The following is a 12876-nucleotide window of genomic DNA, read 5'->3' as shown; positions in this document are numbered from 1 at the left end:
TTCGGACTTGGCGTTTTCCTACCCTGATTTGTGTTTGAAAAGTCATGAGAAGAGTGGTCCCGGACCCCCAGTGGAGAACGAGTGAATTTCTCCATTCCGCGGATCGCTCCGCCAGCAGCTTGAATGGCCGTGGAGCGGTCTTAGCTCATTCCGCTTATTTCCGTCGCTCGAAAATCTTTTTTTCTTGTATGTATCTGTAGCGTGTGGACTGTCTACTGTCCCTGTGGTCTTATAGCTCTGCGGGCGCAGCCATTAGTTTACAACTCTGTTTTACTGAAACCACGTCTCGTCTCGCGAGACTTCCGGGTACGCGCGCCATTACTGAAAGCGCGGCCCCCGGTCATTCATTCCAAGTTGTTTGTTTACATGCAGAGCGACATTGTTTCATCAGAGAGAGAGACAGAGAGTATATATTTCTTGTAGTAGTTAGTGGTACACTTTTATCAACATGAGCAGCGTGAGGGAGTGTGTATATCCTGGCTGTTCAAACACAAGAACTCCGACGACTTTGAGAAGAAAAAGCTTTCATCATATACCTAGTTTGAATAAGCACTGCTGCAATGTACAGTATTTGATTCCTTCAGGATACATTCTGTTAGGTAACTGTCTTCATTATCACTTTCAGGGACCAGAAGGTGGTACAACTGGAGATGCTCTCGCTCCAGACCCAGCTACTCGTTACAAGCCCAGCTTTTTTTTGAGTACTCCACCTCATCAACATCGGGAACCTCGCCGCAGGCCATCACTGTCTGGGGTGTACGAGGCGCGGCCTCTGACCTATTATCCTGAGGCGATTTTTTATTTACTTTCAATTTTTGGGCAATATTGACAATACATTCTGTGCACATACACATAGTACACAAAGCCGTGGCCATTGCTGTAATGACACTCAAGTTCATGTCCATCAACCACACCTGAACTATTATTCTCCTTATATGACATAAACCTATTGGCTTTCACATTCATAATATATATATATTTTTTTTAATTATTTGTTTTTATATCTTCAAATTCTGACTAATAGATCTTTATATTCATTAGACCAAAGCCGATGAAGAATCTGAAGCTGAAATGAGTAACCTCAATGCATCTTACGGGGACATGGACATTGCAGCGGACTCAGATTCAGACTCATCGTACCATCCACCCAGCCTAACTCCTAGTTCTGAGTCTATGGATGAAGTCTCTGTACCCAAAGAAGACCAGCCACCTAGTGAATGGGAACCAACAAGGAGGTGGATAGTGGACGAATCACACATTATGGATTTATTTCAATTCTGTTCCAAATGTGGAAACAAGATTACACAGAAACACCCATATCTAGTCGGAGGCAGCCGGCTGGTTGTCAAATGGGAATGTGAGGGTGGCTGTTCAGAATCTTGGGATACAAGCCCTCAAATGTCAAAACGTGCTGCAGATAACAACATCCTGATTAGTGCAGGTATTTTTTTCACTGGAGCCACCTACACAGACATATTTGAATGGGCTGAACTACTCAACCTTCAAATTCCCAAGAAGACACAGTTCTACAGCATTCAAAAGGAATACCTGATCCCAGTCATCCACGCGGCCTACGGAGAACACAACCAGTCAATAATTGAACGCCTAAAGCAGAGAGGTCAAAAGATACACTTATGTGGTGATGGCAGGTCTGACAGTCCTGGTAAGCAATATTCCTTCAATAGTAGAAAATATCAATGTAACATACTCTGTGTGTGTGTGTGTGTGTGTGTGTGTGTGTGTGTGTGTGTGTGTGTGTGTGTGTGTGTGTGTGTGTGTGTGTGTGTGTGTGTGTGTGTGTTTCACAGACATGAAAAAGTGTCACTTTTCAGCTACAGTCACCTTTTTGAACCCAAATAGGGCAATTGTGTGACACCTGACCCGAAAGAAAACAACATGTTTTCACCTCGGGGCTGTTTGCATGCCTGATTTCAGTGTACTGTAAATCATATTACTTTTTAAAATACAATGATTTACTTTCCATAGGTTTTAGTGCCAAATACACCACATACTCGTTTCAGGATGACCTAACGAAAGAAGTCGTTCACTTTGAGTTGGTGCAGGTAATTATTTAATAAAATAAATGGGGAAAGGACGTACTTCATGTACATTTTGGTGGATACAGTTGTGTCACTATTTATTTTATTTTACAGGTTTCAGAATCTACAAGCTCTGTAGCGATGGAGATGATAGGATACGAACGGGGCCTAGAAAGACTGCAGTTCTTGGGTGTTGACATTGGACTCATTGCCACGGACAGATCACCGTCAATCAGGAAACTGATGAAGAGTGAGAAGTATAAAGGAGTTATAATGCATGAATTCGACGCCTGGCACGTAGGCAAGAGTAAGTGTCCTTCAAATATACATTTTCAAACAAATAATATTGACCATATCAAGTGTCACTTCTACCTTACAATTGGAATCTACAGTCATGCGCCAGAACGGTTGTGCGTCTGTAAGTTCCATCACTGTTGCCATATTGCGCGCGAGCAACAAGCAACCAGCTTCAGGCAAAAACACCACGCACGCACTTTCCCTAACCGACAACACGCCACTTCGCGCTTACAACTCCTGGACATGGCAACCCCGAAAACCCCGCCCATCACCGAACATCACCGAACGGCTACGGGCCCAGCCGAAACACAATGAAGCGACGGCCATTGAAAACACCAGCTCGCTCGCTCCACACAGCTCCTGCACAGTTAACTCCTCGATGCTCAAATAAGCACACATTTCGAACCAATGTGGAAATATTCTCACACAAACAAGCCCACCTTAGATTTCTGACCATTACAAATGTCAATAGACACGCAGGACACGAGGCAGTGGCCCTGCGGAAATCGCGGCCTAATGCGCAAGAATAAGCCTCGGCTGGTAGTGACATCGCCGGGCCGCCCAACGGATGTCGGCGGCCCGGCGATAGCGTCAGCATGCGCCTAACACTAACGGAAACCAACGCTGCTGTCGTCACTCAAACGGCTACGTTAAACATCTTATCAACAACCTGTATGAACGTTAGTGTGGTCAATGTCATCAATGCTAACTAATTTGCCCGTTGAACAGTGTTATTTCGGTGACTTTTGGGGGTTTCTGTGACACTATGTCACGATGTACAGTAGCATCTGAGAGTGTTATGTAACACGGAACGGAATGAATAGCTTAGCACTTCCGGTGGTTCCTTCACAATAAAGGTTGCAACAAATACACACACCATGCTACACGAGAGCCTCGCGCCAGCGACTAGAGGGAAGGGTCGCGTAGCGACCCGCACCTCTAGTTAGATACATTTTGGATCTTATTGATTTGCCAATTTCTTTTTTCAAGATGTGACGAAGCGGTTATTGACTGAAGCAATCAAAGCCGCTAACAGAGCACTTCAACCTTGGATAAAGGCAATCAACAATCACTTGTATTGGTCCTGTGAGCAAAGTCTTGGTGATCCCGAGGTAAGAATGTTGTGTTGTAATTGTCAACATTGTTTGAAATACTTTACACAAATTTATCATAGGATCATTCTCGCACTGAAGACAGTGGAAGTATGTTGTAGAATGTATTTCAAAAGTGCAAGAATTGTAAATGTGAATATTATGTTGCTAAATAACTTGTTGGGTTTTTTAAAACAAATTATAGAAATACTTTTTTTCTTTTTAAATGTTTTATTTCCAATTGTCTAACATAACACATCTCATGGATGCACCTGGGACGTATCATCAGTGTTGTAGTCAACAGCTGTTTCGGGTCTCGCAACATACACCCTCGCCCAGGTGACCCAGCCGGGGTTGATCAAGCCCGACTTACGTCCCAGAAGCTACCCACGGTCAGTCCTCTTAGGGCAAGACCGTGCCACTCAATCAGCTTGTCCGGAACTGCTCTGCCGGGACTGGGGGAGAGGAGAGGAGAGGCTCTGGCACGTGGAGGGGCTAGGCTCTGTGGATGGCCTCATATGTAGGCTATATGTGTATATATATATATATATATATATATATATATATATATATATATACTGTATATGTGTGTGTGTGTGTGTGTGTGTGTGTGTGTGTGTGTGTGTGTGTGTGTGTGTGTGTGTGTGTGTGTAAAAAATAATAGTTATCTATTTTCCAGGCATGTGTGAGGCAGTGGAAGTCCTTGATGCACCACATTTGTGGCATCCATCGCTGGGAGGAGGACGGTATGGAGCATACATGCAAGCACCGACCATACACTGATGAAGAGCAGAGAAAGAAGAAGTGGCTGACTGCTGATTCGTCTGCCTTCCGTGTTGTCCAGATCATTGTTTTGGATCCAAATATTATTTGTGACCTCCAACAGATGTCCCATTTCAAACACACAGGTATGTTTGTGCGTCGAGTCTTGGTTCTCCTCTATTCACCTGTTTCCTAGGCTGTGTGTTTTCCACTTCCTGTCGATTTGATCCAATGAAATCCAATGAAACTGGTCAGATGACCAATGATATCCAATGAAATCGACAGGAAGTGGAAAACACACAGCCTAGGAAACGGGTGAATAGCATTTTCAAAAAATTATGTGGACTGACTGTCGATAGCACATTTTCAATGTTGCTTGCCTGTAGACCAGCAAATAAAAGTTGGTCTGTTAGTTACATTGAAACATTTACCAAGTAGTATTAATAATTGACTACTATAGATATATATTAGTTGTCATCAAAATATGCTGAATGATTTAAAAAATATATTGAAACTGTTTTATATAATTTCAGGATCATTAGAAGTTTTTCATTCTTCAATGCTGAAGTACACTCCCAAAAGAATACACTTCTTCTACGACTCAATGCTGGCACGTACCATGCTAGCAGTGATTGACCACAACCTCAATGTTGGCAGGGAGAGGGCCACTACAAACACAGGTAATGGTTAAACTAATTGAGTATTTTTTTATGGGTTTATTACGAGACATTAGAGCAGGGCACAGTGTACGTACAAAGGTGCCCGTGGTTGTTATGATTATTGATTACCAATAGTATCTAAACTGCTTGTTGAAATACCATTTACATTGTTGTAGTAAGGATACCTTTACGCATCTAGCTAAAATACATATTATTATTTTTTGGATAACCACTTTACCGATCAACTGCTGTCTGCTGAAGGGTAAAGTCTTCGTGCTGCGGTAACCACACACGCTGGCATGACCACTCTATTGCCTGCTCCAAGTTTTTCTCCTCTCAGCAACATCTCCAGGACGATTCTGTAGCATGCCAGTCTGCACTGACTGTGAAGAAGAAGCAAAGTTGTCTTAGGTGGATGATGGAGCATGTGTGTGTGTGTGTGTGTGTGTGTATATAGATAGATAGATAGATATATACACATATGTGTGTGTATATCAAACATGTACGGGGCGCTGCCATATTCAAATTCAAAGTCTTCTAAAACATCTTCATAGTTATCTGCCATTGTGGCACAGAAAACGATGGGTGAATGATGATTAAAAAAAAGAGCCAAAAGTACTCTCTGTCTCTCTCTCTGATGAAACAATGTCGCTCTGCATGTAAACAAACAACTTGGAATGAATGACCGGGGACCGCGCTTTCAGTATGGCGCGCGTACCCGGAAGTCTCGCGAGACGAGACGTGGTTTCAGTAAAACAGAGTTGTAAACTAACATGGCTGCGCCCGCAGAGCTATAAGACCACAGGGACACTAGACAGTCCACACGCTACAGATACATACAAGAAAAAAAGATTTTCGAGCGACGGAAATAAGCGGAATGAGCTAAGACCGCTCCACGGCCATTAAAGCTGCTGGCGGAGCGATCCGCGGAATGGAGAAATTCACTCGTTCTCCACTGGGGGTCCGGGACCACTCTTCTCATGACTTTTCAAACACAAATCAGGGTAGGAAAACGCCAAGTCCGAAATTCTCCTTTAACTATTTTCTCTGTTAGCCCAGCAGCATCAAGCGTATCTGCATGTTCAAACTGCAGGAAACTTTCCTGCAATGTGCCATCGTAGTAGTATCTGAGCACTAACAATATATATATATATTTTTTTAAGTATTTTGTCTCATCAGCTAGGATGCTGAATGCCCCGCTTTGTTTTACCTCTTTAACAATGTCCCTCCTAACCATCTCAGCCAGCACTGTCAAAATCTCATTCTGAAGGTTTTACTTGTCTTTTGCATTCCTACGTATGTTGCATTTTCTGTTTCACTAAAGGGTCGTGCTTGGAAATCAGTTCCATAATGGCCAAAAAGTTTCCTTTGTTAGCCGACTTCACTGACTCTCTGTGGCCACGCTGGGCGGTGTTTTGGGTAGCTGTACACAGCAGTACATCAGCAATTGTCTTAATATAATTTCTGTTTTCTTTCACCCTTTTCTGATGTTCTTTATCCAGTACTTCATAAGTTTTACGCACCACCATATGCCCGACTCATAGTGAGCAATGCGTAAAATTGCCTCCTGGAAGGAGGACTCCCTCGGAAGGAATGACAATTTGGAGAAATGGGTCTCCAATGAACCCTTGGCCATGCGGAACACACTTGCGCAGCAGTAGGCTACTCCATTCTCAATGAAGTACCCCTGTGCGCGATTTTTAACCTCCTTTTTGTAGAGAACAAGATTGAACAGCTCCTTCAGTGTGGGATCGCCTTTCTGCTCTCTCACTAACTCAGAGTGTGAAATAGACCTAGGAATGTTGCACAGATACTGGCGCTTCCTATCATCAACTGCTGTTTTGCAGAGTGAACAACAGACTGATCAGCAAAGACCCGCTCCCCTGCTACATCATTTCCCAGTACTATGGTCACTCTATGAACAGGCAGAGCTGGACGCATCCCCATCCTAACTTCACCTTGAAACAGAGATGAACAGAGCATGAATTTGTGTACATGAACATCTCCATGCCCAACACAGGAATATACAACTCAGTGTCAGTCGCTACAGAAACGGCAGAGTAGAGGCAAGGACAAATAAAATAGTTACTGGCACCTTCTCCGGACTACCAATCAAGTTTACATGTCCCTTTGACACGAATGGTGAAAAGGCGCTTGACATTACCTCAGCATTCGGCTGATCTACAATGCGACCCGAAAATGACACTGCAAATGCAGACAGACTCGGCCTAGCTGAGGTATTCTCATCACGTGACTTAAGCAAAGCACACACTCTTTTCCAGTGTCCTGGCTGATGACAGTAATTTCATTTTAATTTCAGTGGTCATGTACAGCACGACCACTCTTATGCTCCGAACTCCAAGCCCCACTGGTCCTGCCAGGGAAATACTTTCCCCCAACAACCTGGCCAGCTTCTCTGCCACCCACAAACCCACCAGTATAGCTACGGTTGTCCCCACATCCCTTATGCGTTCATGAGAATTCATCGGCGAGCACCGCAGCTTCCACTGCAGTCTGTGCTTTCTGCTCACTTATATACACGCCACTTGCTCAGGAACTGAATTTTTGAATTGCTCCAGTACAATTAGATCCGACAGATCATCGTAGTCCTCTACCCCTGCAGCTACACACCAGCGATTAAAGTGTGTTGACAAGTCCCGGGCAAACTCCAAATAGGATCTATTGCCTCGTTGCCCCGTTCTAAACCGCTGGCGGTAAGCCTTGGGTACCAACTCATAGGTGCGAAGCACTGCGGCTTTCACCTCTTTGTACTTAGTGCTGTCCCGTGCTGACAGTGAAGCAAACGCCTCCTTCGCACGACCAGTGAGCACACACTACAACAGGACCGTGCAGTCCACATCACTCCAGTCCCTAGCGTCTGCCACCCGCTCGAACAAAGTAAAAAAACACCTCAACCTCCTTCTCATTAAATTTGGGGACCAACCGCAAACTTTTCAATATATTGTCTTTATCACCCGATTCCTCCTTCTTCACCTCCCTCAACTTGCCATCTCTAACTAGCTTGAGTCTCATGTCCTCAATATCTAGCCTATCTCTGCTCTGTGCCTCATTTTCTCCATTTCCAACTCCTTGTCTTTAGCTGCCAAATCCTTATAGCACCTTTAGTTGCAGTTAAAGGTAGGGTAAGTGATATTTTTTGGTTTAAACAAAAAGTATTTTGTTAAAAGGTTAAAGCACTATATTCTGATAGTAATCATTGCTATAGAGTGTTTGTTCAGTAACAGGAGTTTCCCCGTATTCTCTTTAATAAACAGAAAATTCATTTTCCGGTAGGTGTCAAAATCTCAGCCAATCAGGAGAAAGTAGCCATTTTTAAGCTTCATTTTTATAGTGTTCCAGTTCCAATTTTGCCTGCTCATTTCTAAGTGTCATCACTTCCAATTTCACTTGTTTAATCTATATCCTGATTGAGTCTCTATCCTGATTGGATACAATTGGAGATAAAACTGAAACTGAAACGAAAATGCATTTTCTGTTTTATAAAGAGGTGGAGAGACAAGGAGACTCTTTTTACTGAACTAACACTCTATAGCAATGAGTACTATCAGAATATAGAGCTATTTAACACTTATTTTAACCAAAGAAAATCACTTACGCTACCTTTAACTGTGTTTGAATTTGCAATTGCAAATTCAACAATTATTTTTGCTGCTCAGAAGTTAACCCAGCCACAGAGGGCACACTCTCCGTAACAGCCACATCATCCTGCCTATCTACTGTCGGAGGTGGGGTCAACACCTTCTGCTCATACAAGCTATCTATAATCAAAGCTTTCATGTTGTCCCTCCTGGACCTTTTATCTACAATTTCAGTCTCGTAGTGACATGCGATTATAATGAGCTGCTCTTTGGTGCAGGCATCTCCCCTCCTCCGACGGAGCCGAAACAAACTCAGAAACCTCCATTATTGAAATTAACCCAAACAAAAAACAAAAACAATACCAAATGAAACCAAAACCTCCAGTAACAAAAGAACGCAATGTAAGCAAATCAATTAAATTTAGCCCCCCGCCTCTGGCTGCCTATACCAAAAAAACTTCTCTAACTGCGTTCTAGTCTTCAGGGGTTTCTGCAGTCAGGTATTTACGCTCCAAAAACCCACTAGCGTAGCGTGGACAAGGCGGCCAGCAAGCTGGCAACCCCCCAAAACTAGGGACGTGCTCCGATCCGACTAGTGGCTTCCGCGTGCGGTTAGGGTGAGGGTTAGGTATAGGGTTCGTTAACGTCGGAAAGGCGACATGTCGGAAAGCCGCCATGTAACCCTCCGAACCACTTTCACCCCACACTACTTTTTTTAAACGCCCACGAATCCCAAAGGGAAACACGCTTTGCCTACTGAGTTGGCTCAATAAAACTGATTTGCAAAATAAATATACTGTACTTACGTTCTTAAGTCACTAGACCATTAACAAACTTCTCCGACCTCCGATCGTTCCCCAATGATTTCGAATAGGGAATCTCCAGCACTGACATCACTCGCGGATTCCCCAATTCCCACGACCCCACCCCCCTGCTGCCACCAAGGGTAGGTGCGAACCTGAACCTGCTTGTTTACCACAAGCGGTCTAAACTACAATAATCAAGCTCTGTAGCTTACCAAATATTCCGTTTAAAGGAGACACACCATGAATTTCACTTTTTTTTTTTTTTTTTTTTTTTTTTTTGCTCCCCAGTGTCTCTTGTACCCCAAAAAATATTTTCTTTTAACATTCAGTCATTCATTCTCATTTCAGAGATTTTCAGAATGGGCGTGTCTGAACAGGCCATCTCAGAATGGCAAGTTTGCTTACCTCACCAAACTTTCTGCCCATGTATTTTGACAGACAGAATTGCTCAGTACCGCAGTACAGCACCCCCCTAGCCAACTGGACGTTTTGGTATTGCAGCTGAAAGTGCTTTATAAGCCTGAGAGAATTGACTTGGGATGAGTATATCTGAGTGTTGATTTAGGCTCAAACCTTTTGAAAATGGTTTGAGGGACATACACCATATGATATTAAATATCAAATATTTTTTTTAAATTCATGGTGTGTCTCCTTTAAGACAAGCCCCCATTTGTTATGGCCTGGCTCCAAGGCCACAACAAAAAAGTGGAAACGACACGGAGGTAATGCATAAATAAGTGTTAAGTTTATTAACAAATGGTGAAATAATTCAAGAAAGCAACAAGTTAAGTTTCCAAATTATATCAGGCAGGGAAACTGCTGCCCATTACAACTGAGGCTAACAAACCAACATAACTAAACCAAACAGATTCATTTATATTAATTTATAAATTACTTGAGAGACATATATGTCTCTCTAGTAACTTATACGTTAATTAATTAGAGAAACGTCAACAAGTCAAGTGAGTATTTGTCGCATTTTAAAAGGTCACCTTTTTGCTTACTTATCAGCCATGTTAACATATTCACTGCTATTGACGTAGATCTACATCAATTAAAAAGAAAAAAATAGAAATTGCGCTAGAGGGCGCTCTTCCGTAACCTATGAATGATCCCTTGACTGCGAGAGAAGGAATGGACGGATGTGGCGTCATCCCTAAAAGATTCACTTCCATCCACATAGAAAAACACATCTAGCTCGGATTTCTTCTTTTTTGGTGAAAACGAGCCATATTCAACTGCCGATTACAACAGAATGGACGATTGTTGTAAAAATGTTTTTTGCTCTGGTGGATAGACGAGACCCTCCCCCTGATTAATTTTGTTCACATTTGTGCCCACATCTTGGCTTCTGTGGGCACAGTGTGTGCGGATCATCAGCATAAGGTAAAAAATAAAAAACGCTGGCAGCAGTGGATGAATTAATTATTTAATATCTGGTAGTGAATGTGCTAAATTTAAGAACATTTGTGTTCTTCAGGAGCTCAACAAGCAAACCAAAAAACAGCTAGAGGTCCTCCAAGGCATGGCTATCGCTCCGGTTACAGTGTAAGGTTAGGGCACAACATCAGACCAACCAGTGTGTATCAAAAAAGTATTACTCGTTAAAATTCTAAAGGATCTAGATTGATTGATTGCTGCTATCTTGCTATCTATCTGACCATGAAATAAATCATAATGTCACATGTAACATTCATCTGACCCACCATAATCAAAAGGATAACACAATCTCCATTGCTTAGTTTCCAGTCCTTAGTATGAGGTGTGTATGATGTCAAAACAACAAATCAAAACTAAACATTTCAAATAGATTTTTTTGTTAATCAACTATTATCAGGCTCGATTTACAAGCTCACAAAGTGTCACATTGTGAGTTGTGATGTCAGCACTTTGATGACATCCGGGATCTCCATATATAGGACACAGGCAGACAGACATACAGATACAGAGATCTCCATATAGATCATTTGTCATCATCGGACGTAGGCCTATAGGTCATGTGTCGTCGTAAACACACCATAGCCAAATGTGACGTTGCATTCGCTGCAACGATGATTATTTGTATTTCCACATTAGTTTAAGTTACAGGCAAATTGAGTAGGAATGGCAGCACTCTTTAAGGTGAGGAAAGATGTGGGTCTGTGTGTGAGTGTCTATAGAAGGCTCACCCAGCTGGCAGAGTTGCCACAGATGCATCAGATGCTGAGACAGACATGCAGGGACTACGCGGACAGAGAACTGGCCCCCATCGCTGCTAAACTGGATAAACAACACCTTTTCCCTGCCAAACAGATCCAGGAGTTAGGTGCCATGGGGGTGATGGCCATAGCAGTGCCAGAGGAGCTTGGCGGGGCTGGGATGGACTACTTGGCGTACAGTCTGGCCATGGAGGAGATAAGCAGAGGCTGTGCCGGCACAGGAGTGGTGGTCTCAGTTAACAACTCTCTCTACGCCGGCCCGATATTGACATTTGGTACAGAGCATCAAAAGCACAGATGGATCCCCCCGTTTACCACCGGAGAGAAGGTGGGCTGCTTCGCGCTCAGCGAGCCGGGCAACGGCAGCGATGCGGGAGCGGCCTCCACACTGGCCAGACAGGAGGGAGACCAGTGGGTTCTGAACGGCACCAAAGCCTGGATCACCAACAGCTGGGAGGCTTCTGCCACCGTTGTGTTCGCCACCACGGACAAGACGCTCAAACACAAGGGCATCAGCGCCTTCCTGGTGCCCATGCCACACCCGGGGCTTTCACTGGGAAAGAAAGAGGACAAACTGGGCATCCGAGCCTCGTCCACGTCCGACATCATCCTGGAGGACTGTAGGATTCCCCTGGACAACATGCTGGGCCCTCGTGGTGCCGGCTTCACGATAGCCATGCAGAGCCTGGACAGCGGGCGCATCGGCATCGCGTCCCAGGCTCTGGGCATCGCTCAGGCCGCTCTGGACTGCGCTGCCGACTATGCGCACAAGCGTACTGCGTTTGGAGCTCCCATTGGCAGGATGCAGGCCATACAGTTTAAACTGGCCGACATGGCTCTGGCTCTGGAGAGTGCCCGTCTGCTGACCTGGAGGTCTGCACTCCTACGAGACTCCAGGAAAGCCTTCACTAAGGAAGCAGCCATGGCTAAACTGGCGGCATCCGAAGCGGCCACATACTGCTCCCACCAGGCCATCCAGGTTTTAGGGGGGATGGGCTATGTGACGGACATGCCGGCAGAGAGGCACTACCGTGACGCACGCATCACCGAGATATACGAGGGAACCAGCGAGATCCAGAGATTAGTTATTGCCGGACAACTACTAAAAGAATACCAACCATAGACCATTACTGCTTTGTCAATACAATCATAATGTAGTACCTGTGATCATGAGCAGATAAATGAGAAAAATAGATAATGAGGATTATGCAATCTGGAGCTAGATTCGCGTTAAAGGACGACTTCACCCATATTCATGTGATTAGTCCTCACTAATGGTCATTGTAATAGGGGTACCTAATCACTCCGTGTCTCGGAGCAGGGCTGTGGACATTTCAGAAACCTGCGTAGCTGGAAAGTTAGCATGCTATAATAGAAGCCATTGTTCTTGCATTAATAACAAAAATATATTAATAATATTGAAAT

General features: G+C 44.0%; 1 protein-coding gene across 1 annotated transcript; it reads left to right on the top strand.

Annotated features, from left to right (window-relative positions):
- Positions 1-11356: 11356 nt before the first annotated feature.
- LOC311049144 (short-chain specific acyl-CoA dehydrogenase, mitochondrial-like) lies at positions 11357-12574 on the top strand (the record flags this gene model as incomplete). The annotated part of the gene is made up of 1 exon (XM_084062623.1): positions 11357-12574. The coding sequence occupies one exon, from the start codon at positions 11357-11359 to the stop codon at positions 12572-12574; it is 1218 nt and encodes a 405-aa protein (XP_083918749.1).
- Between the last annotated feature and the right edge of the window lie 302 nt (positions 12575-12876).

This window comes from Gymnoscopelus microlampas, assembly GCF_963454915.1.
Source record: "Gymnoscopelus microlampas genome assembly, chromosome: 7".
Taxonomy (NCBI): Eukaryota; Metazoa; Chordata; class Actinopteri; order Myctophiformes; family Myctophidae; genus Gymnoscopelus; species Gymnoscopelus microlampas.
Note: the sequence above shows the minus strand (reverse complement) of the source record. Positions and strands in the feature narration are given on the sequence as shown.